Source organism: Gallus gallus, chromosome 2 (genome assembly GCF_016699485.2).
Source record: "Gallus gallus isolate bGalGal1 chromosome 2, bGalGal1.mat.broiler.GRCg7b, whole genome shotgun sequence".
Taxonomy (NCBI): Eukaryota; Metazoa; Chordata; class Aves; order Galliformes; family Phasianidae; genus Gallus; species Gallus gallus.
Genome location: NC_052533.1, coordinates 83,834,223 through 83,856,841, shown reverse-complemented (window position 1 = coordinate 83,856,841; position 22,619 = coordinate 83,834,223). Strand labels below are relative to the sequence as shown.

The 22,619-nt window shown below is 41.1% G+C and overlaps 1 protein-coding gene and 1 non-coding gene across 6 annotated transcripts in view; both read left to right on the top strand.

Annotated features, from left to right (window-relative positions):
* Positions 1-22,619, top strand: part of TMEM245 (transmembrane protein 245) — an 80,125-nt gene that overhangs the window by 42,796 nt on the left and 14,710 nt on the right. For 4 of the 5 annotated variants that reach the window (XM_015282350.4, XM_015282351.4, XM_015282352.4 and 1 more), the window contains 2 exons: positions 1,439-1,561; positions 5,313-5,458. In XM_015282350.4, coding sequence (XP_015137836.2) covers positions 1,439-1,561; positions 5,313-5,458 — 269 coding nt within the window. Of the gene's footprint in view, positions 1-1,438; positions 1,562-5,312; positions 5,459-9,811; positions 10,127-22,619 lie in introns of all 5 variants that reach the window. The other variant, XR_003073823.3, reaches the window with a different exon arrangement.
* Positions 13,072-13,141, top strand: MIR32 (microRNA 32). Its single transcript, NR_031418.1, has one exon. It is a non-coding gene; the product is annotated as a microRNA 32 (primary transcript).

Sequence of the window (22,619 nt, the reverse complement as noted above, 5' to 3'; positions counted from 1 at the left end):
TTCCTTTAGCAATGACTGATAAATGTATATTCCAAACCAAGTTGGACTGATGTCCAATTTCAGGTGCTCAATTTTGTATTGTAATGTTCTCTCATATTGTAATGTTATTTTCTGTCCCTGAGCATTTCTTCAAGTAATTACATAAGCATATAGCTATTACAGTCTATTCTTCGTAATGATTCTACTCCCATGCATTCCTTTTAGTAAGAGAAGCCTGGGAATCAAACATCACTGTGAACTAAGTGCAAGGACTTTGCACTTAGAAGCTGCCTTTTGGTTTTGTGATGGTTAGTTGAGTATTTGAGTGCTTTTTGATAGCATATTCAGCAACGACTAGTGTCTGCAATGTCTGTTCTGTCATGAGACATCTTGAAATAGGTAATTGTGAATTTATGTTAGGGGGAACTTACTCTGCAGCTGAATACCAGTCACAAAACATGCCCTTCCTTTCGTAGGTCATACTGAAGATCACTGAGAGGCATTGTTTGTGTGTACTTCAAAGTAAATGCTAGTGATAACTTAGCTCAGCAGTTCTGATGAATGACTCTATGTAGCAAGGAAGTTCTTAGAGGAGAAATGTTTTCAGTATTGATTGAACCACCTGATAGCTGCATTTGAACCAACTGCAGTTGTTTACTTCACGTTATCAGCTCCTTAGCCTAAAATTTGTAGGGAAACTGTTGCACAGCTACAGCCTATGCTGAGGAACTTACTATCCTAAAAGAAACTCTCCCAGCCTCCTCCAGATACCTGTCTCCTGAAGTTACAGCCTTAATTAGCTTGTTGCATCTGCATCCAGACGTAAACTAATTTGGCTATTGTGGGTATTCTTTACTTGAAGGCATATCTCAAAAGTACTCGGTACTATCTGTAATTAATAAGCAGTTTCCTAAGCCACTACAGGATTTAATAGGTTGTTCTGCACTGATTGATTAGTTTTCCATAACTGCTTGACTAATTACTATAACAAATATATTGAAGTAGTAATTGTATTACTTGATTTGAAGCTGCCTTCAGCTTCGTTTCTACTTTGTGATATTGTTTGTGCTTTAGCATTTCTGCTTTTGAAAAGGTGAGTTTTCTTTCCCAAGATGAGATCTGCTTTTGATTGGTGGTGAGCACAAATCACAATAAACAACGTCACATCATCTAGGTTTTATGCAGTTTTACATGATGAAATTATTTTGAGCACTGGAAGAAGAATTCCCAAAAACTTTTAAAATATCTACCTAACAGCGTGTCTTTGGCCAGTTAAATGTTACCTGTTGCAATTTAGGGGTAAGGGAAGGTGATTGATTTTTTTTTTTTCTTTTTTTCTTTAATGTATGTACATATTTTTTTGTATGTCTTGATGGAGAATGACTTTGAATGCAATTCTGTGTTTTAACTAATACAGTCTGGTGCTTGACTTCTGCATTCATTGCTCCTCCTTTTCTAGATCCTGGAGTCTCTGTGGATAGTGATGAGTCGGAATGTGAGCCTCTTGTTCACTACAGTTACAACTTTGGTGACAATCCTTTTCCATAGTGGTACAGCTCTTCTCAATTTTGTGCTTTCAGTGGTAAGTACTATGCCACGTGTTTACATGATCGGCTTTACTGAAGGAACCTAATGGCACATATTGTAACACTGAAAATCAAACTTAAAGCATTGAAAACATTCTCTAACATTACCAAATTGAGATGTTGCAACCTTCAAATCAGTTATTCAGGGGACATCCTAGGCAAGGGATCTAATTTCCTTGTTGAGGAGCTGGCAATCTTCCCATCATTCTATTTGTTGAAAACTCTTTGTTTCTGCCCATGTAGATATTGAGCTGTAACTTGTGATACCCAAAATAACTGCTGAAATCTTACGGCATATTCTTGTAAGCATATACAAACTAATGTATTTAGAAGAGGGAAAAAATGTGTTAACTGGAACTGTGCTGAAAGCTTATGAACATGTTGATCTCAGACAGTATGTGATATTAAGAACTCTGACCTTGGACTTATTCCAGTTTTAAGTAAATAAATACAGATCTTGGAGGCTTCACTGAAATCCATGTCTTAGTTACTAGTTCAACATTGAAAAACATTTGTTAGAAAAATAGATGTTTTGCCAGTTTAACTTTACTACTCTCATTGATGCTTGTTCAGGAAAAGAGGCCTTTCTAGACAAAGTTGTAAAATCGAAGTAATGCTTAACGATATTTCAAGGCAGTTGTGTTAGTTCTCTTCAATATTTAAGAAAGAACAAATAGCAGCAAGACATAATTTAATGACTGCCTGAAACTGAAGAAAATCACTGCAATTGAATTTTGTTGTTTTTTAATTACCTTTTCTTTAGTTAGTGAGGAAAACAGTAAGTGTCCATGGCAGTGTTTCATTTCTTCCTTAATTTACAGCTTCACCTTTGGAGACACATTGGAGACAGTATCTGAGACAAATTCAAATTGTGAATTGTCTTAATACACTTGATGCTCAGACACAGAATTTAACTTTAGCTGTCTAGTGTTTTATATCAGACTCATTGCATGCTGCTCCTGTGATGCCATGATCCTTCCTTTTTGTTTGTCATCAGGATCCTGCCACTTGCTGGGACACTGTACAGTCAGCTATCTTAGCAGAGCTAGTTGAGATACTTGGTGCCTTGGAGCTCTTTTAAAGCCTGGATGCCCTAAAGGCTATTCAGTTTCCTCTACTTCTGTTGTGGGCTGAATCTGAGTAACAGTCCCTTTTGGATCTCTGAAATTTACAAGACAACATGTTCTGTAGAATAAGCTTCATTTTATGAGCTTATTAGGAAATAAACATACAGTCCCCTATGGATAGACTAGTCTTAACATGTGATTTCATTCATTCCTCACTTAACTCATGAGGTTTCTAATTCACAAATTTTCAGCTTCGTAAATTGCAACTTAAAACTCAAATCTACTGTAGCTAGTAACACGTCTGAACAATATAGTTATCTAGCCAGCAGTGAGGGGTCATCTTTCCTCTTCTGTCATGGTGCAGGTGTCCCCTTTGTCACACCAGGAAGGATGAAGGCCTTAGCAGTCCAGCTGCTGTTGGTTCCGCTTCAGAAACTTTTTGTCTCAGCTGATGTATTGCACCTGCTCGTTTGGAAGTTTGGTCCATTTCCATGAGTTAGGTGTTTCTGAGGAAACTGTCAGACAGCAATGCGTGAGGATTATGACTGAGGAGACAGCAAGCTGCAGGTGATAATAGTTACCGTTAGCCCTTCCTGATCATCATCCTTGCCAGTGCTTGACTTTGACTTTGACCCATCTGCTCTGCTCTCAGCATACATCAGGCCTTAGCACAAGTTGTGTGTTAGCCAAACTCTCAGCCAGAGTTGATCACAACTTAATTCCTTTAAACTTTTTGTATAGAGCTGTTCCCATCCAAATATGTTGGTCCCACACTCTTGGATTTTTTGGATTTTAACTGGATAGAGTGTGTCAGGGTATAAAGGGATCATTGAATCACTGTCTGTACCGGTGCTGTGCTTGTTGACACTTTAACTGATCGCCAGCTCTTGTTCATTGCCTGCCTTAAATCAGGTTTTCTTCTCGTATCACAGATAATCAGGCTTTGTCTGATAGCTGCTGTTAATTTCCTCATTCCCTGACTGCACTAAGCCATTCAAGGGGTAGCATTCTAAGAATTTAACTGTAGCTGTAGTAATAAAACAAGATTTAATTGAGCCATTTTTCAGCTTACTTTTTGCGAGTGTCAAGATGAAAGGATATTGTTTGTATAGAAATACACAGCTTTTTCTGTTGAAAGTTTCACTGCAAGGAGGATCTGTAGCCAGGTCCTACCTGAAGGAAGACTAAACAACGTCTGAATGCCTGCTTCAGGATGGGGGGTTTTGTAGCTATATAAGAAAACATTGTAGTAGCTCAGGAGAAATGGCAGGTCTTACCAAGGAGAAAACAACCATGTTTAGAGCATTACAGAGGATGCTAAAACCTGATGCAGGTTTTAGGTTTTACTTGAAGTTGTAAGAAAATATAGCTGATGTTGTTACTGGCAATCGGTTATTTCCCACTAAATCAAGGCCTGATTTCATTTGTTTTTTATGATCTCAAAATGAATGTTAACTGTATGCTGATCAGTTGGGCTGAAATAGTGACTTGCTTTAGTTGATAGATAGATTGATCAGTCAAGGCCAAAGTTGAACACTCGGGAAGATGGAGTACGGTCCCTGTCTGCACATCATGTTTTGGGAAGGGGTCATATTGGGTGAACAGTTGAATGCGATTTCCAAGTTAAAGGCTGTGGTGAGGGAAAAAAATAGTAACATTTTAGTGAGTAGAAGTGAGTTAGGAATTAGGATGGATTTGTTGAGGCTAGTAACTTCACACTGCATGTTATACTGTTTGCATTTTTTTCACTGAACATGTTCAAAGAGAATGCAGAGAAAACGCCTGAGATGTCTGCAGACTGAATAAAATGCTTCAAAGTTAAGAGAATTCTGTAGGTTAGACAGTTTGCTTTATGAGAAGATTAGGATGTTATTTATTCCAGCATACCAGTAGGCTGAAAATAAGAAAAGTGAGAGGTTTTTTTTGATCTTGGGAAGACAGTCAAAAGAAGTAAGGCTTGCAGATAAAGCAAATATGAGCCATACTTTACCACTGGCATATAGTAGAACGGATTTTCTTTGTTTGAGGTTTTCTATTTCAAGCTGGTTATGTTTTTGTGTTCTTTAGCTGAAGAAGTTGCTGAGCCCACTGACCGGAAAATAAGTAAAACATTGTGAACTGCAAGATACCAGGAACTAATATGATCTCATGGTGTAGTTTGGTCTTTAAATTGAAACACTACAACTGCCATGGCTTCTGCCGAAATTAACCTTCAAACTCATAGGAGAGGATACTCAGTCAGCCTAATGAAAACTGCAGGTTTTCTATTTATGGATTTTTGGTTAATTTATATCCAATAACCAGCCACACAGTAACTCCCAAACAACTCAGTTTATTTGGTTTTGTTTTTAAGAATAGGTTTAGTAATATTCTGATCTGCTAAATAGGTCTCCGCTGGAAAAACAAGCCATCTAGATCATTGATCAACATAGATCAACATCTGGTTGTTTGATCTAGACTTTCTCTTTGTGAAGAGGTTGAAAAGGGCTAAAAGATGTTTACTGTTAAGTCCTTTGTGAAGCAGGGGTGGAAATTAATCTTCTAGCTCTGTGTGTTCCAAGTTTGTGGAATAGTAGTTTGTACCTTCTCAGTCAAGTTCAGTGATGTGAAGAATATCTGCGTATTGTAGTTCTTAAACTATTTACTGTCTTTCAATTTACAACTCCTATTTGTTTTGCAGGTGATTTTCCTGACCACACTGTTCTACCTATTGAGTTCTAGTGATGAGTACTACAAGCCAGTGAAGTGGGTGATAAGCCTGACTCCTCTGTCTCAGCCAGGTCCTTCCTCAAATATAGTTGGCCAATCTGTGGAGGAAGCAATAAGGTATGTTACTGATCTGTTGCCCGTTCTGGATAATTCTTTAAGAAAAAAAAAAAAAAAAAGTGTTCAACTGCAAATACTTCGTACTTACAGTGGCTCATTTTTTCACAGACATAAGTTACATATCTCCTTTATTTTCAAGAATCTAGCACTGATGATTTTTCCCACCTTGATTATTAAGAGCAGTTTGACTGGATTTACCTGAAACAAAAATGTAGAGGTTGATGCAGTAGTGAATGCTAGTATTTTATAAAGCAAACTGATCCACTCATCACAGTCCAAACTCATCAGGTGTCAGCAGCTGTGATGGTGTTAACAGCTAGTGAAGCTTCTGTATGTGAAGATTCTGTATGAATCTGCTCATACAGTGAAACAGCTGAAATAGATGACTTGGCATCAGTGCTCATTTTGGAGTTACTTACTTGCAACTATTTTTAGTCTAATCTTGGGGACTAAGTACCCATTTGCAGCTGGAGTGTGTTAGATTGGCTCCTGGTGTGCATTTTCCAGTTCAATTTTGTCTGAGAGAAACCTAGTCCATAATCTCCTCAAGACTTCTCCACTTCTCCAGACTGCGGCAAAGCGGAAAAGTGGGGAGTATTATCCTTATCTCACTTGATACACCATTCTGCTGTACCTGTGGAGTGCATCCACATTGTTTCATGCTTAGTTACCCTTCTTAGGTTACTACTATTCTAAATTACTACAAACTACTGAAGAAATATTTTTTGTGTTTTTGTATTCTTGAGGGAGATTTTACAAGAGAACAATTCTGGAGTTGGTACAGTAATGTTTTCTGTTCATCAGAGATGAGTGAAGTTGCCAGTCTTCGCCTGTTGACAGTGTGAAACTCCAACAGTAGCATAAATACTTCATGTAAATCCATTTGTTGTATCATAGCTCCATTTTTCGAAACATTGGTGGACTGGACAAAGCCAGCAGTCTCTGTTTTAAGACCTACACAACTGTCTCTTGCAGTGTTGCATATGCAAAACATGAATAGACTTTAAACCATTGATGTACTAAACTCAGTGCCTCAAGTTGTGCCAGGGTAAGTTTGGGTTGGATATCGGGAAAAAGTTATTTGCAGAAAGGGTTGTTAAGCACTGGAATAGGCTCCCCAGGGAGGTGGTTGAGTCCATCCCTGGATGTGTTTAAAAACCATTTGGATGTGGTGCTCAGGGAAATGATTTAGCAGAGGGCCGTTAGAGTTAGGGTAGTATGATTAGGTTGTGGTTGGACTCAATGATCTTTAAGGTCTTCTCCAACCTAAATGATTCTATGATTCTATGTACCACACAAGTGAGTGTTGTTTTTTTGTTAATGGAATTAAGCTATTTCTGGGTATTCTGTGCAACTAGAAGGTTAGATCATGTAAGATGCTGAACAGTGATAGTGCTATAGCAGTTTGAAATGAAGGAGCAGCCCACATATGGGGGCTACTCCGAAAGCAGTGCCTTCTATTTTATGATGTTGGCCCACGATGTCAGAGGCAGATGTTGGTGGTATGGCAGTAGAGATTGAACCTTCCCACCAGTATTGCGTTATACTTTGTTGCTGTGCGACAGATGGCAGCAGAGGGGCAGTTGACAGAATGATGTCTGACACGGAAGTGTGTATGAAGCAGAGGTGTGTCACTGAATTCCTCTGTGTAGAAAAAAATTGTGCCCATTGATATTCATCAACGCTTGCTGAATGTTGAATATATATATTATATATATACATGTAGTGAATGTGAGCACAGTGAGATGGTAGAGTGTTTCAGCAGTGGTGACAGTGACCTGAAAGACGAGCCATGTTCCAGATGGCCACGCAGATTTTTATGAGCATGGCATGCAGGCTCTTGTTCGTCATTTGCAAAAATGCGCTGTGACTGTGTTGAAAAATAGTGTTTTGTAGCTGAGAATTTGCTCTAGCAAATACTGTTACTGTGCTCTTTGTCGTAGTTTCCATGGAAATAAATAGGAGGCATTACTTGTGGAGAGACCTCCATGGAAAGAGACAAGTCACAGTTCTGCCAAAAACTATTAGCCGTTCTCTTGAGAAACTGCTGTTGAGTTTTCATTGATCATGTGGTTAACATCTCAGTTCTTCTGAAAGGTGTTGGCAGATTTATAAACTGAAACTTCCTTGTCTCACAAATTGTTCTCTTTACTGCATCCCTGGGTGGATGGGAACAGTGTCAAAAAAAAAAAAAAAAAAAACAGATTTTAACTTCCCTAGGCAAGGGTATTTTGCAAAGAAGATTGTATTAAAGGGGATTTAAGGTTATGGGTCTGTTACACAGATGACCAGAGATATTTGTCAGTGCTAGGAATTGGGGGAAAGAAAGAAAATAACATTAGAGAAGCAGAAAGAAAAGGAGCAGGAAAGAGTGTACATCAGTAATGGATAATGTGATGGGAAAAGGTAAGGTCTGTGGAATGTGGCATATGAAGCTACTTTTCATGTTTTTATTTTTAAAAAATGAGAGGGTGCTAAGTCTGTGTGTTCATTAACATAGCTTGAATCAGTCTCATGTATTTTTTCATTCGGAGTGGGCTTTGCTTGATACTTTACATGAATTATTTGAAGAGCTTCTGAGAGTTTTGGTTTTTCATCTGTTCTGCTTAGTTTTACCAAATTATTTTTTCTAATTCTTTTAGATTAGCTTGTATTCCACTCAATACTTCATGTTATTTTCGGTATCTAGATGAAGGTTGTACCCAGCAATTTTCTGTGTTGATGCATGCAGAATTTAGAATTACAGAGCCAGATTCATCCTCCAAAACACTCAAGTCTTTTTTGCAGGACTGATATGTTTACCATATGAAAAACAGTTGCCACTGGGGGTCTTTCCTTTTGTTGGAAAGTAGCAGCTATCCTTTCTCAGTTTTGAAGACTAGCTGTTGGTAGAGGTGTAGGATCCTAGTAATGGATTATTCAACTCATGTAGGAAAGGCATGCAAATGTGTATGCAACGCTTGGTGGTAGGATGGGAACAAGGGGCTGCATTTGTATTATGAATTACCAAACAGTTAAACCCTTGTAGTTGCTTTCAGCATTCGGCTCTGATAACATTACACAAATGTGAATACAGTCTCAAAATACTTGTGTGTTTGATCTGATTTTCCTGTATTTTTAGTCAAAAGTCAACAACTCTTCAGCTCCATCACTATCCAACAGGACATAGCACGCTCCCAGAGCTAGAAGTGCATATAGCTAGTCCGCTGTGGGGGAGCAGTGATACTCCTGGAAATTCTGTTGCTTTGTGTCCTTCCCTATCTGTCTCCAATCTAAGGTTAGAGAAAAGGTGGGCAACCAGGAAGTAATTTCTATAGCTTGAGGCATCACTGAGCTTTGAGCTGTTACCTAACAAGCACCTGATCAAACTAAGATCTTTTCCGTGGCAGTTCGTCTCTTCAGAGTTGCATTACGATTTTATCTTTCTATTAAGTACCTGTAGATTTTAGAAATACTTTTCTAATTCCTTTGGTGGTGAATTTGCAAAAGCAGTAATAATTGTCTGTTCACGTGGTTTGAACTGAGCAGCATTTGGATAAGAACAGCTTTCCTGCCTATTTGGAGCCAGATGATGAATCTGACTGTTTCTATCACAATGCCTCAAGCACTTGAGTAGTGGAAGTGGTAGTAGGACAAAAAGATACATCTAAGAGTTTTGCAAAAGCTGTGAAGTTAGAGGAAGTCTGTGACAAGTGCTCTCTCCTTCCAGTAGGAAATCTATTTAACCAAGATAGAAGGGAGGCAAAATGCCAAGAGCACATGTCAGGTGATGGGTGCAACCAGGGATTTGCCAAGGGATTTGCCGGTCATATCAAGGCCTAGCCTAAAAGGTTGACTTAACTGTCTGAGTGGGATGAGGCGAGATCAGTGAATGTAATTTACTGACTTATTGGCTAGCGATGCAGTTTCCAACAGCATCAAGGATGAGGTATGGACAGAGGGGGACTACAAGTTGAGGCAGACACTGCCTCATCAACAGCAGGACAAAGTGCATCCACAGGTCATTTGCTGCTAGTGATATGCCTCAGGTCAGCGGTAGGGCCAGTGCTGATGATGATCTGAAGCAAGGGCTTTAGTGGTGGTGGCCACATTTTGCAAGGCTATGGGCTTTCCCTCCAATCTGAGAAAGGCAGGATAAGCTGCCATTCTAAGAATAGCAGAAGTGCTGTTGGAGAGACTCTTGGAGGTCTCCAGTCCTGGCTTCTGCTCAAAGCAACCCCAGTCAAATCAGATTGCTTGAGGACTTGTTCAGTCCGGTTGGAACACCTTCAAGGACAAATTCTCTACAGCCTCTCTGGGCACCTGTTGTGTGTTTGAGCAACCTCACGGTTACATTTTTTTCCTTTTATTTAGCTGTGAATCTTCATCTGCCATACCAGCGTGGGCCTGGTTCCACTCGTCCTTACACCACAGAGCACCTCTGAGAAGACTTGAGCTTCATCTTCTCTGCATGCTTCCAGTAGTCAGCTTTAGTCAGCAATCAGGTCCTCTCCTAAGCCTCATCATCTTCATGCTGACCAAAAGTGTTCCTTCAGCATGCCCTGTATGCCACGTACCCCAGCCTTTCACCATCTGGAAGGTCCTCACACCACATGCATCAATATCTTTCCTGTACTGAGGAGACCAAAAGGAGATGCAGGAGTCCAGGTGCAGTTATGAAATTACCAAGTAAGAGAGGAGAGCATATTTTCTGTTGTTTACTATTACCTGGTCTTGGAAAGAGCTCCTAATGAATCATGGTGAACAGACATTAATGCTGCACTCTAGCACTTCTTCCTAGCAGACTTGAAGTCCTCTGCTTCTCCAGAGGAACAGCTCTCTCTTACTTTTTTAATTGATCTGCTGCTGTTCTTTCTGTGCCTGCACAGAGAGTGTGGCCTTGTCTTCAAGCTCCCACTGGGTAGCCTTGTAATCCTCAGGCTGAGACACCCCCACCTCCAGGACCTGAGGCCTATAATGGCCTTTTGTGGGGCCCTCCTGTCTCCTAAATGCAGCTGCTGAAAGGATGCAAAGTTCACATTTGTCTGCTTTCTTGGGAATCCATGCAGAAGAGATGCTACCTCTTCATGAGGGATAGAAATGGGAAAGGACACTGTCCTGCAGGCAAGCCTGCAAGATGTTAGTGGATAGCCCAGCTAATTTATCTGGAGGCTACACACAGATGGTATAGTGGTGGGCACCTGAACCTTTAAATGATGCTGCTGTGAGCACTCCAGAGGGAGCCCTGCCATGCTGGCATTGTATCAGGTCAGCTGTTTTGGCGGTGGATTCACCTCTATTCCTTTTTTTATCTGGAGCTCAATCTACCTCCATTGGTTCTTCATCTGGAGATGGATAAACCTCAATAGACTCCACAGCAGTGGCCACAGCGCTGGCCATTGCTTGAAGGCCTCAGACTCTCTTCCTCATCTTCCTCCACATAGTCCTCTTCAGACTCTTTGGTTCCGTAGGTCATTTCTCCTTGTCCCCACATAAAAGTGAGCAGCCACTGCTCCAAGTCCACTTGGTTTCGACCATCATTAGCTATTGTTGGAGCCCTGGAAGCTCAGGAATGTTGCACCAGCTGTAGGGATGAAGGTGATAAAAGCCCAAAACAGAAGTTGTTTTGTGGAGGTCATTGTGACAGTGACCCCCATGCATGGCAAGGTGTAACTGTGATGGGAGTGGTGTTTTGTGGCTTGAAAGATGCCCTTTATGTGGAAGGAGGAAGACGGTTAGAAAGTCTGAGTGTCCTTTTCCCGGGGGTGGTTTCTCTATGCCATTTTGCTTGCCAGAGACAAAGGCTACTCCTTGGGCACAAGGACTGCCTTCATGTCTTGTCTTCGTCGTCAAGCACCCACTGGGTAGCCTTCTTATCTTCAGGCTGAGACAACCCTACCTCCAGGACCCGAGGCTTATAGTGGCCTCTGAGGGAGGCCTTCTGTCTCTGCTGGAGCTGTCAAAAGGAAGCCAGGTTTACATTTGTCTGCTTTCTTGGGAATCCATGCAGAAGAGATGCTACCTCTTCATGAGAGACAGTGATGGGGAAGAAGGCTATCCTGCAGGCAAGCCTGCTGATGTTAATGGATGGCCCTGCTAGTTTGTCTGGAGACTGCACACAGATGGCATAGTGGTGGTGAACTGTAGCTGAACCTTTTAATGATGCTGCTGTGGGAACTCCAGAGGGAGCCCTGGCATTCTGGTATTGTGTCAGGTCAGCTGTTCTGGAGGTGGATTCACCTCTATTGCTTTTTTATCTGGAGCTCAATCGACCTCCATTGGTTCTTCATCTGGAGGTGGATACACCTTCATGGGCTCCACAGCAGTGGTCATAACACTGGCCATTTATTGTAAGGCTGCTTGTGCTCTTCCTTCGCCTCATCCATCAATTTGGTTTCAGGAGCCACTTCTCTTTGTTCCCACATAAGAGTGGGGAGTTGCTGCCACAAGTCCTTTTCATTCCAGTCATCGTTGGCAATTGCCAGTGGCCTGGAAGCTCAGTGAGTGGTGGGACAGACACAGGGTTTTTAGAGAAGCTAGAACAAAGGGTGGGATAGTGGTAACTACTGTGACATTAGGAAGACTCTGTGATGTCCCCTGTGGTGGTGGGAGTGGTGCTGGGTGGCCTGAAAGATGCCCTTTGTGTGAGGAGGAAGATGGTTGGAGGGGCTGAGGGCCCTTTTTCCAGGATGGCTCCTCCATGCTATTTGGCTTGCCATAGAAAAAGGCTGCCCATCAGGCATAGGGACAGCCCTCCACCTTTCCTCCTGTGCCCTGTCCTCCATCCCCCTCCTCATCCTATGTTTGGGGTGCATGTACCACAGGATAGTAGCAACAGTGTTTCTGGAGTGTCAGAGATCGGCTATTACCCTTCTGCCGCTGACCCGGCTCCCTGCAAGTGGTGCAGCTCCTCCTATTTGACAGAAGTTACGAGAGGATGAAGCACCCAGATGACCCACAGGCAGGAAAGAGAGGTACAGCTGGTCTGTGCAAGGTCTTCCAGCAGTCTGTAAAGGCACTGCTGACATTCACGTGCTGCTGAGCTCTTTTTTGCTGTCCCCTACTCCTACTGATCTCCTTGGAGCATTAAAGTGCCATGCCTCATGTCCTGAGCCCCGAGGGAGAGGAGAGAGGAGGACCTTCTCGGGGCTGTTGTGCACCATTTCTATTGGCAGCACTGTCAGTCAAGAGTCAGGAACATGATTTTACTTTAGGAATGTGAGAACCAATAAGAGCGGTTGATTGGATTTAGATACTTTTGTTTTCAGAAATTTGGCAGTGAAGTGTGTTGAGGCTTAGAGAGAATAACCCGCGCATGACAGATTGTGAGATTTACTTTCCTCAAAAAGCTTCTGTACGATTAAGTTAGTCTGTAAGTCACCCATCTCCCCGTGTAGGCAGGAAAATGATGTCCTTCAGACTTCAACCCTGTAAGAAGGAGGCGGTGCTTCTGTCTGGATTTCTTCTTATTTTTCCGAATGGATGTAGTAGTAACTCTCCAATTCACAGGTCTCCTAAGTAGTAGCATGCACACCTTTGCCTGAACCATTTTCCTTTCCCTGAGCAGCATGTCGTTCTCTTCCTGAATGCACCATACCCTTCTTCCCCGAAGCTCCCATTCTGCTTGCTCTGGTGGAGATATTGCACATTACTAAGTTGCATGTTGTCACGGCCTCAGTGCAATTTAGTGTGTGCGATACTTTCACATGAGTGCATGCACACGGGTATGGCTGTGGCTTAAAGTTACTGCAGCTTTCAATTTTGGTGGGGCCTAAATTACATCGTAAAAACGATCTAAAACCCAGATCAGTATTTTGAGTGATGTCTTGAAATACTTGTTTGTAGAATTTTGGTTTGTACTTCTAGGAAGATGAGCACTGTTTTCAATTTGAGAAGGGTTATCATTATTTGCTTCATTTTCTTCATTTCTCACGTATGCTTCAAATCTGATCAGATTTTTCATTGACTATATATAAATTTTCTTAAAATCTCAGGCATTTCTAAAAAAAAAAAGAAGTATTTCGGTCCTGAAGTAATCACATTCTTAATTGAAATTTGCCAGAAAGCCAAAGGGAGATTTGATACGAAGAGAACCTGTGTACCTGTATAGCTGAATTAGAGTCTTAATGGCTTTTAAGCTCCTATTTCTTAACATGTAGAGTGATCAGAAGCGAGGAAAAACAAAAAGTAGCTGTTTAAAAAGCACCTGGCTTATTTACTGTGGCATCATGCAGTAATGATGAAGAAAATGAAATGGTGATACAATTCCCACAGAAAACAATAATCTTCCAGCATGTTATGCTAATGCTTAGAAAAGCTAAAATGTGTTTATTTTACTGCAACTTTAATAATGTCTTTCAAAGTAATTTTTCAAAGCCAACTGTTAACTGATTATGTTTTGACTGAATTTCTGCATGCGTTCTGTGTTCCTTAGTAACAGGAGTATCTCTTGCAAAAACCTGTTTTGTCATCAGAAGGGTCTTAGTGAAATAAGCTCTACTTACGGCGAATGTCAAGAGATGAGAATAGATCTAAAAAGGATTCTGCTGTAGTCTAAAACTGGGAATAACAGATTTCTCCAAAAATTAATGGAGGAAAGGAAACCTTCAGTTGGGTTACTGGAAGAATAAAAAAAAAAGTGGTATGATCTGTAAATCCAGAAGAGATGCTGTTGTGTTTCTGTATGTTTGTAGAACCAAGCTGACAGTCATTGTCATCTGATGATCCCGGTGGGATAGATAGCAGGTTTTATCTGCTGAGAGTTTTGACTCGCTCCTACCACAATATTGAATACTCTTAAATATTGTCCTATAAGCAAATAATAAAAACAAATCGCATGTCTTTTCTTGTATTTCCTTTTTATATCTTCCAAATACTTGTTCTGATTAAGTACAGCTGTCTGTTTGTTATTTTCTATACGCATGATTTTAAGTAATTATTCAAGGAAAAACACAGAGGAAAAAAAATAAAGGAACCTGTTTGCTCCTGCTTAGCTGTTACTTGTTTTATTTCCAAAACACATCCAAAACTGTGAAAAAATTATTTTACACACAGGATTTGGGTCAAACACATCACACAGTCTGTAGGAATTTGGCAGTGTTGTAGGCACAATTCACGAGATGATGTAAATGTACAGGCTGATACTAGAAATAAAGCAGTTCTTTTTTCTAAGCCGGGCAGACGGCCACAGCGTATTGTCAAGCATATTGACTGGCTGTTGAAGAGCTGCCTTTTTTGTATTGGTCGGTGTCATCGTTCCGAAATTTGCTTCTTCCATTTTCCAGATGGTGCATCCCGACTGCTCCAAACGTATTTATTTTAATGTTTTTGTAGTTTGTGGTTCTGTGACTGTCCGGTCTATTTAAGTCTGAAGATATCTATGAGCACACACAGGGAATCTGTTGTTGTCTGTGTGTGTGTGTGTGTTTTAACTCCTGCATTTGCACACAACCTTTAAGAACAATATAACTGCATAGCATCTCAGATATTAATCCTTTAACTTTGTCTTGCACCATGTAGTCAGAGTGCAACGATACAGTTATGCATGCACACTGTTTTTTTTTCTACCACACCAGAAATTCAAAAGAAAACCCAACAAAAGCCCCCATATTACTTGCACATTGTACTTTTATTAGGCATTTTGAGGAGTGAAGTGATACTACGATAATTATTATTTTAGTATAACACACTGCAAGTTTCCGTGCTTGCATATTTAACGCTTCTTTATCTTTGTATTTAAGGCTGCAGTATGTGTTATTGTAACCTAGGACAGATTTCTGCTGTTTAACTTAGGAATTTATTGTAATACAAGAAGAGAGCATTAAGACTGGTGTAAAACTCCAGGATTTCCTGATGTTTTTAAGATTTAACATTGTAACTTTCAGCTTTCTGCTTTATTGTCATTTTAGGTTGAATTACCAGGTTAATCTATTATTTATTCTCCGCATAAGCAATCAAAATACTCCCTTTGATGCTTGTGATTCAGAAGTTTCTAATAGTAATAATCAGAGCAGACTAGAAGGAAGTATCTTAACGTAAGACTGGAGCTGATCTTGATCTTTTTATACTGAGTCCAGTTGGCCATTTCTCATGCACTAAACTTCTGAAGCTAAAAGAGGTATCTAAAATGATTAAATTCTTTCAAGTTGTGGGGTGAGTAATCAATGTTCAGTGTGCAGTGCCAGCGAGTGCTAACCTCTAAGAAAGGCTTGAGTAAGGTTAAAGGAAGCCCGTGCAGGTAAGCACCTAATTAACAAAGGTCACTGGAAATGAGAAAGTACTTGGAAAAAGCTGAAGTTCTAGCTAAATGGAGAAAACTCTGGCAGATAGAAATAGAATCGTTAAGGTTGGAAAATACCTCTTCAGTTCATCTCCTCCAGACACCAACCCATCCCTACCCTGTCCCTCAGTGCCACATCCAGGGACGGTTCTCAAACACCTCCAGGGATGGTGACTCCACTGCCTCACCACGCTTTCAGAGGAGAAATTGTTCCTAATAGCCAATCTGAACCTCCCCTGGCACAACTCTGAGGCTGTTACCTCTCATCCCCACTGTTACCCGGGTGACAAGACCAACCCCCACCTTTCTACAGCCTCCTTTCAGGCAGTTCTAGAGAATGATGAGGTCTCCCCTGAGCCTCCTCTTCTCCAAATAAGCCAAAGAAATGGTGGGGGGTGGAAGAATAGAGTTTGTTTAATTTGCTCAAAGCTCCCTCAGATGCCACTGAAACAAAATTCCATTTTTTGCATGCTTCAAGACTTGGAAGTGCTCGGAGGGCCTAGGGTTGGTGAGGGGCAGGCAAGGAGTGCACAGCGATAACAAGATTTCTGTGGGCTTTTGTAGAGGGGAGGTTGAATGATGCTGTATTGTTCTTTGCTGTGAAGATAAGAGGAGGGAGTCACCTTGTAAAACCATTCTTTTAAAATTAATTTGGCTGTAGAAGGAGTTGTGACAGAAGTGTACAAAATGAGCAATAACAAATTGCTAAGAATGCCTGATGTGCAGCGCAGAAAGCTGAAAGGTGGAATTAAAAAGGGGAACTGAGGAAGTACAGGCAGAAGTCAGTGCTACCAGGATTGCTGTGGTTTAACCCCAGCAGGTGGCTCAGTAGCACACAGCTGTGTGCTCAGCCCCTCCCTGGAGGTGGGGAGAGAGTAGGAAAGGTAAATCTGTGAGAATTGATAGCTTGAGGTAAAGACAGTTTTCAGGGTGAAGTGGAAGCTGCATGCTCAAGCACAGCAAAACGAGGAATTCCCTTGGTACTTCCCATCCAGCAGCTCAAGACCTAAGCTGAAGGACCCGTGCTTTGTTTGAGACTGTATGTCTTGATCTGATTAGTGGGATGTCTAGAACCCCTACGTTAGATTCAGTCCCCCCCCTTTTTTCTTTTTATGTTGCATCATTCCTACAGAGAAATTGTTAAAATCATCTCATAGAGTCATCTCTGGAAATCATTTGCACATTTATATTGCTCCAGAGATGAAACTCTGTCAAAAAAACCACTTACTGCCACTTCTGCTTTATTCGCAGCTGGAGTATATCTTGCCACTTGTTTTCATGTGTAATTTCAAGCTGAAAAATAATGAGGATCTTTTTGTCTCCCTAAGAGAACAGAACCCTTAAAGGGATACAAAAACGGGCTTAAGAGTATTTTGTGGAAGGATTTCTTTCAGCCCTGGCACTCAGGAATGAAATCGACTTCTTCTTTTATTAACATTCTTGACTTGGGGTATTCTTATCCCTGTAAACCACTTTATGGCTTTCAGTGTGTTTTGTTAGGTGTTTAGAGAAACCTTAATTCTTGCAAACGTTTCCAAGACAGATGCCAGATTCCACTTTTGTCCAGTTTTTAGCCCCTTATCATAGGAATGAGGATAGCTCTTTTCTGAGGTTACCAAATTCTTTGTCTAACCTTTTCAGGAACTCACATCTTCATCATTCCAGCCCACGTGTTCTTTGTTCCTCCAATGCTCTGGGAAGATGGAGAAAACTCAGGGAATTCAGAGGTCAAAAATGTGAACGCTCCCGAGTTGAGACTTGAGGCGTGCACTGCATCCCAGGAGCCTTCACCTCCTTGTTTCCTTTAAACTGGGATTATTGCAGCAGCAATGTGAAACGTTTGGAGATCTTCATACGGGAGCCAGTTCACATGTAACTAATGGCGAACAGACCTTACCTGTAGGCTCTGTGAAGTGCTCCTGAATTCACCTGTGTATTTTAGGAGGCCAGCATGCATTTAGTATAAATTGCGGTAGCGGCAAAGGGAAAGCTGTAGACTTTTTTACTATAAATCAGTAAAAATGAACAAGCAGAATTCTCTGAGGACTTCTACTCCTACCCCTGTAAGCCCATAAAATGGAAAGGTGTCGCTTTCCCTTGTGAAATTTAAAAGCAATTCCTTAGTTTTGCAGTGAAGTGAGAGCAACTGAAAAGTTTAGGCCAATTATGCGGAAGCATTTGATGACTTGACAGAAGTTACTTCGTTTATCATCTCAGTAACGTGAAGTGTGGCTCGTGTTCCTCTGGGGTTTTTTTCCCCCAGTTTTACCTACTTTTCCAAAGTCTGTAAAAATGCACGTGTCTAAGTGTGCCTTACAGCACGGTGCCTGAAGTGCTCGTGAGTTACGTGTTGGCAGGTGACAACTCTTGTTGCTGAAGCGGCTCATCCAAATACAGTACCTGTGTGAGATGTGAACTGTAATGGGATTTTCTGATTCCTGAAACGTAGTGTCATTTTTATGTATGAAAGGAATCTGTGTGTATGCCCAGGAGGTGCTAAGAACCAAAATTCATTTACTGTTGTTGTTTCATCGGGAAGTTACGCTTTGTACAGATGGTGATAAATTCATTCAGCATTTGGCACTCGCGTGCCACAGGTATCCCAGATGCTGAATAGCAAAAGTATGCTGTTTGTAAATGTTCCATTCAGTGTCTTAAGCTGCCGTAACCATGAGGTCAAATGAACGTGGATTTCCAGAGTCTTCAAAACGCAATTCTTAGTGTTTCTGATAGAAGTGAAAAAACATGAGTCTTGAAGAGGCTTGGGAGTTCTGCTGAGCCACAGGGTTGGATCCTCTCTGTTTTTCTGTGATTGAGGGAGGACGTAGGCAAAAAGAAATAGAAGAGGAGGGGAAATCAATGCAGTCTCCTCTCATTTCGCACTTCTCCACCGGCACCTCACAGGTTTCTGTGCTGTGTGATGCCTTCTCCTTTTAGCTTATTAGTTTGACGGTAGATGCAAGGAGCTGAAGAGATGCCATACTATTATGTGGCCATTTGGAGGTATATGCTTCTTGCCAGCCGTAAGCATGCATTGCAGACCTGCTGTGCCATATTACATGGGACATGTGGATTTGTGCCTCAAGTCACAGCAGCTGGCACCCTACCTAACCTGGTCCCAAAAGCTCAGTGGTGGACAGCCCTGACCTACACGTGACGAAGTTTAAACCAACATCTAACCTTTCTTTTTCTAGTTCAGATATCCTCCTTCTCTTCCAACCCATGGTGGGGAAGAAGCAGCATTTACTTCATCGTTGCAGCCCTCTTTGCTATCTTATGTCTTTTCCCCAGATTTTCCCCTCTGGTGGTATCTTTGCTCAGAGATCACCTGTTCTGGACTGCCCGTCATTCTTTCTGCTTTTCACTGTAGATTGCATCCATGCATCTCTCTTGAAGCATAAGGAAATCAGTCTGCACAACAGTCTCACAGCTGATGTCTGGGCACTGCTAAGTAAAGTTGGTACTGGAGATGTATCTCATAGACAATGCTAGGGTATGTGCAAGTCATACGATGTTTCCTTTTTTTGCATTAATGTAAAATTGACTTGCTTATAATCTATTGCAACCCTTAGCTCTTTACATAGAGCTGCTGGTGATTCCATTTATTGCACCCTTCTTTTTTATATTTTATTTTTGTTGTTGAAATATACTATTTTTTTTTGCATTGTTTGAACTGCATTTTTTTTTAAGGTGACCCTTTCAGGTCCACTTTGGTCTGTGATCTGTGCCTATAAATTAGCACAGCTCCTCCCAGCTTTGCAGAATGGTCTACAAACTTCAGTGATGAATGCATTCCATCAGGTTGCAGAATGACATCGGACTCAGCCATAGCTGTTTTCTGGGATTAACTTTTCAGTTATTTTGCTGCTGCACCTATAATGAGTTGTGGATTTACACTGTAAAATTTTCCTACAAACTGCATGATTACATCAGCAGAAGACGTGTCTGAACTTGAATTTAGACTTGAATAAAATTCATCTGAAGATAAAAATGAAGCTTGCCTGAACTGAAAAGTTCAGAAAACTGCCTAGATGGAATGGCAGAATTAGTTTTAGCCTTGGATTGGTTTTGGATAGTTCTGCAGCTGTTCCTTGACATGGTTAAATTCACAGCAATTATTTTTGGCCATTGGGATCATTTTCCTGTTTATTTATTTATTTATTTGTAGTTAGAATAATAAGACTGTCCACTCTTCTGTAGTCTCTGGAGGAAAACCTGAAGTGACTGCTTGTTTCAAGGTATTTCAGATATCTGCCAGGCCTTCGTATTGCCTCCTGCATAGTGAAATACGTTTTAGAGGCATGCTCATAGAATTTAAGACCTTGTTTCTTCTTCTGCCTAACAGGAAATTTTTTACAGGCAGAATAAGGAGATACTTCAAGGGAAGCCTTAAAACATATTTGACAACTGAAATGTATTTGTGCCACCACTCCTGTTTGAAAGGAAGAGGATTTACTTGAGGATTTAATTATAGTGTGCTGAAATCTGAGTTCTCATCAGTGCTGTTAAATATTTAGATTTAATATTTTCTTCTGACAGTCCCAGTTGTTCTGGCTTTGTTGTTGGTTGGGTTTTTTTGTTTGTTTTGTTTTGGGTTTTGGTTTTTGGGGTTTTTTTTTTTTTTGTATTTTTTTCTTTTTGGTTGCTTGATTTTCTTTTGGAAGAATGTGGAAAACTGTATTAAAAAAATACACTTTTGCATCACCAATGAGGGGTTTCAGTGATGGTGACATAACGTGCCTTCTTTGTAGGAAGCGTTTTGTGGGACAGACCTAAGATTTAAGAGACCAACAGGGCTGTGGAGGTTGGCTTGACAAAAGCATAAGGGAACAAATGTATCTTTACTGCAACTGGGAGAAGTGTTTTTGCTGCAGTCTCGTGATCAGTGCAGCTCGGCTCACGCTTCATTCCACCAGCTCCCTTGAGGCTTCCATTGCCAAAAGCTCCATTGTAACTGTTCATCTTCTGAGCTCTTAAAATCCAGCCATTTTTTGATAGCCACTGAAGGAGGACAGATGTCACAGAAAATACCGAAAAATCGGACTTCTCAGCAGCTGAAGTGTGAGTTTCTAGTGCAAACTCACATTGAGCATTCTTGCTGTGGTTTTGGGTTTTGGGATCCTTCTTTCTTCCTTGACAGTTCTTAGTGCACCAGAAGCCTCCTTTGTGTATGACTAAAACGTGAAGAAGTAATTCACTAGTCAAAATCTGCAGATTATACGTACATATAGGTCTGTAACTTCCCGTTGTTACATTACTGAAGCTTTTTCAAACTGTGCAGTATTCTGGCTGTCTTTGCTGAGGCCCCGCATAGACATAAGCGCTCCTCCTCTGTCATCTTCAAGTACTGGGTCAGCTTTTTCAAGTCATTGCTTAAGGCTTTCTTTTTCTATACTTTTCCCACCATATTTTTTTTTTGCTGGGAAAATGGCTGATGGCAGCTGTTTCTTGTTAGTCTATCAAGAGAATCTCACATTTTAACACCACGTGGATTTGTAGGGCTTATTATGCACTCCTAAATTCCAGTGGATGAATTTTAAACAAGGTAATTTGGTTCAGCATTCATCTGGGAGTCCATGCGTGCTTTTAGGTGGGAAAGAGTTGCAAAAAAATTAGGCACTGTTCCTGGGGCTAATAATGAGAATAAAGCCCAAAGATGCCAAAGCTGGGAGTCTTGGAGTTCTTGCTGATGGCTAAAAAGAGATACTACTTGGTGGTTGGGTAATAGGGAAGGTTCTTCTTGTAGGTTTTATCAATTCAGCAAAGGATTGAAATTGTGTTCTTAGGGGGTGTTGTTCCAGAAGGGGCTGTTTCCCAGGCAGACTGGTATTGCACAAGGTGCAATGACAGTCTTCCAGCTTATGATCTGGCTTCATCGCTTCTGCTGTATTAAATGTAAAATGGGAGCTTAACATCAGCCAACTACATCTGTGGCTGCTAGGAAGGACATGTGTGACACCACTAGTGCAGTGGTGTCCCATTGGATGCCCTGCCCCTGGATGGTCAAGGCCAGATTGGATGTGGCCCTAGGCAGCCTGATCTAGTATTACATGTGGAAGTTGGTGGCCCTGCCTGCAGCGGGTGGGTTGGACCTCGTGATCCTTGAGGTGCCTTCCAACCCAAGCCATTCTATGATTCTGTGTAACTTTTATGACTTCTTTGAGGAAAGGATAATTCAGTTACTTAGATCCAAGCCGGAATAGTGGTTTCAAGAAAGGCAGTGTCTTTCTCAATAAGTGTGAAAAATGAGCATAATACAGTGGTGAGATGTATGAGTTTTCAGTTGCAGGATATTCCACTTTTGTCAATGTGGTAGCACTGTAAAAATGACGCAGTACTGAGCTGCCTGCTTGCTGTCTCTTGAAGCTGTGCTGACACTTAACAGAGGAATACACCATTTTGTGACCAGCAAGTTGGATGTAAGTTCGCCAGGAGTTAATTACGTCTCAAGGCTCTTTATTTTCTTTTCAGTAGTGTGACGTAATAAGCAGCCTAAAATCTAGGAATATAAAGATAGTGAGGCTCAAGACCAGTAATAAATACAAAGTGCTCGGTTATTTTCATGTAGAAAATTGTGTAAATGTGTAGGAAAGCGAGAGCTCAGGCAGCCTGTTTCACTTCCGGGCCCTTCGTTTTATTCCAACGAGAGTGAGCAGGTATAGAAATATAAGAAGATAAAGAAAATGAATTGAGAGGTAGAAATGGAAAAGGACAGAGAAGAAGTAGCTCATAAATAGAACTGCACTGTTTCTCATAGATAAAAGATTACTTCTTCTAGAGAATGTGCTCTGATTCCTGAGCAACTTCTTCCAAGGAATTTATCCCAGGAACCTGCTGTGTAGTGAAAAACAGTCTGTCTGGTGTGTTGTTTTTTTGTTTGTTTGTTTGCTCCTGTAGATGACA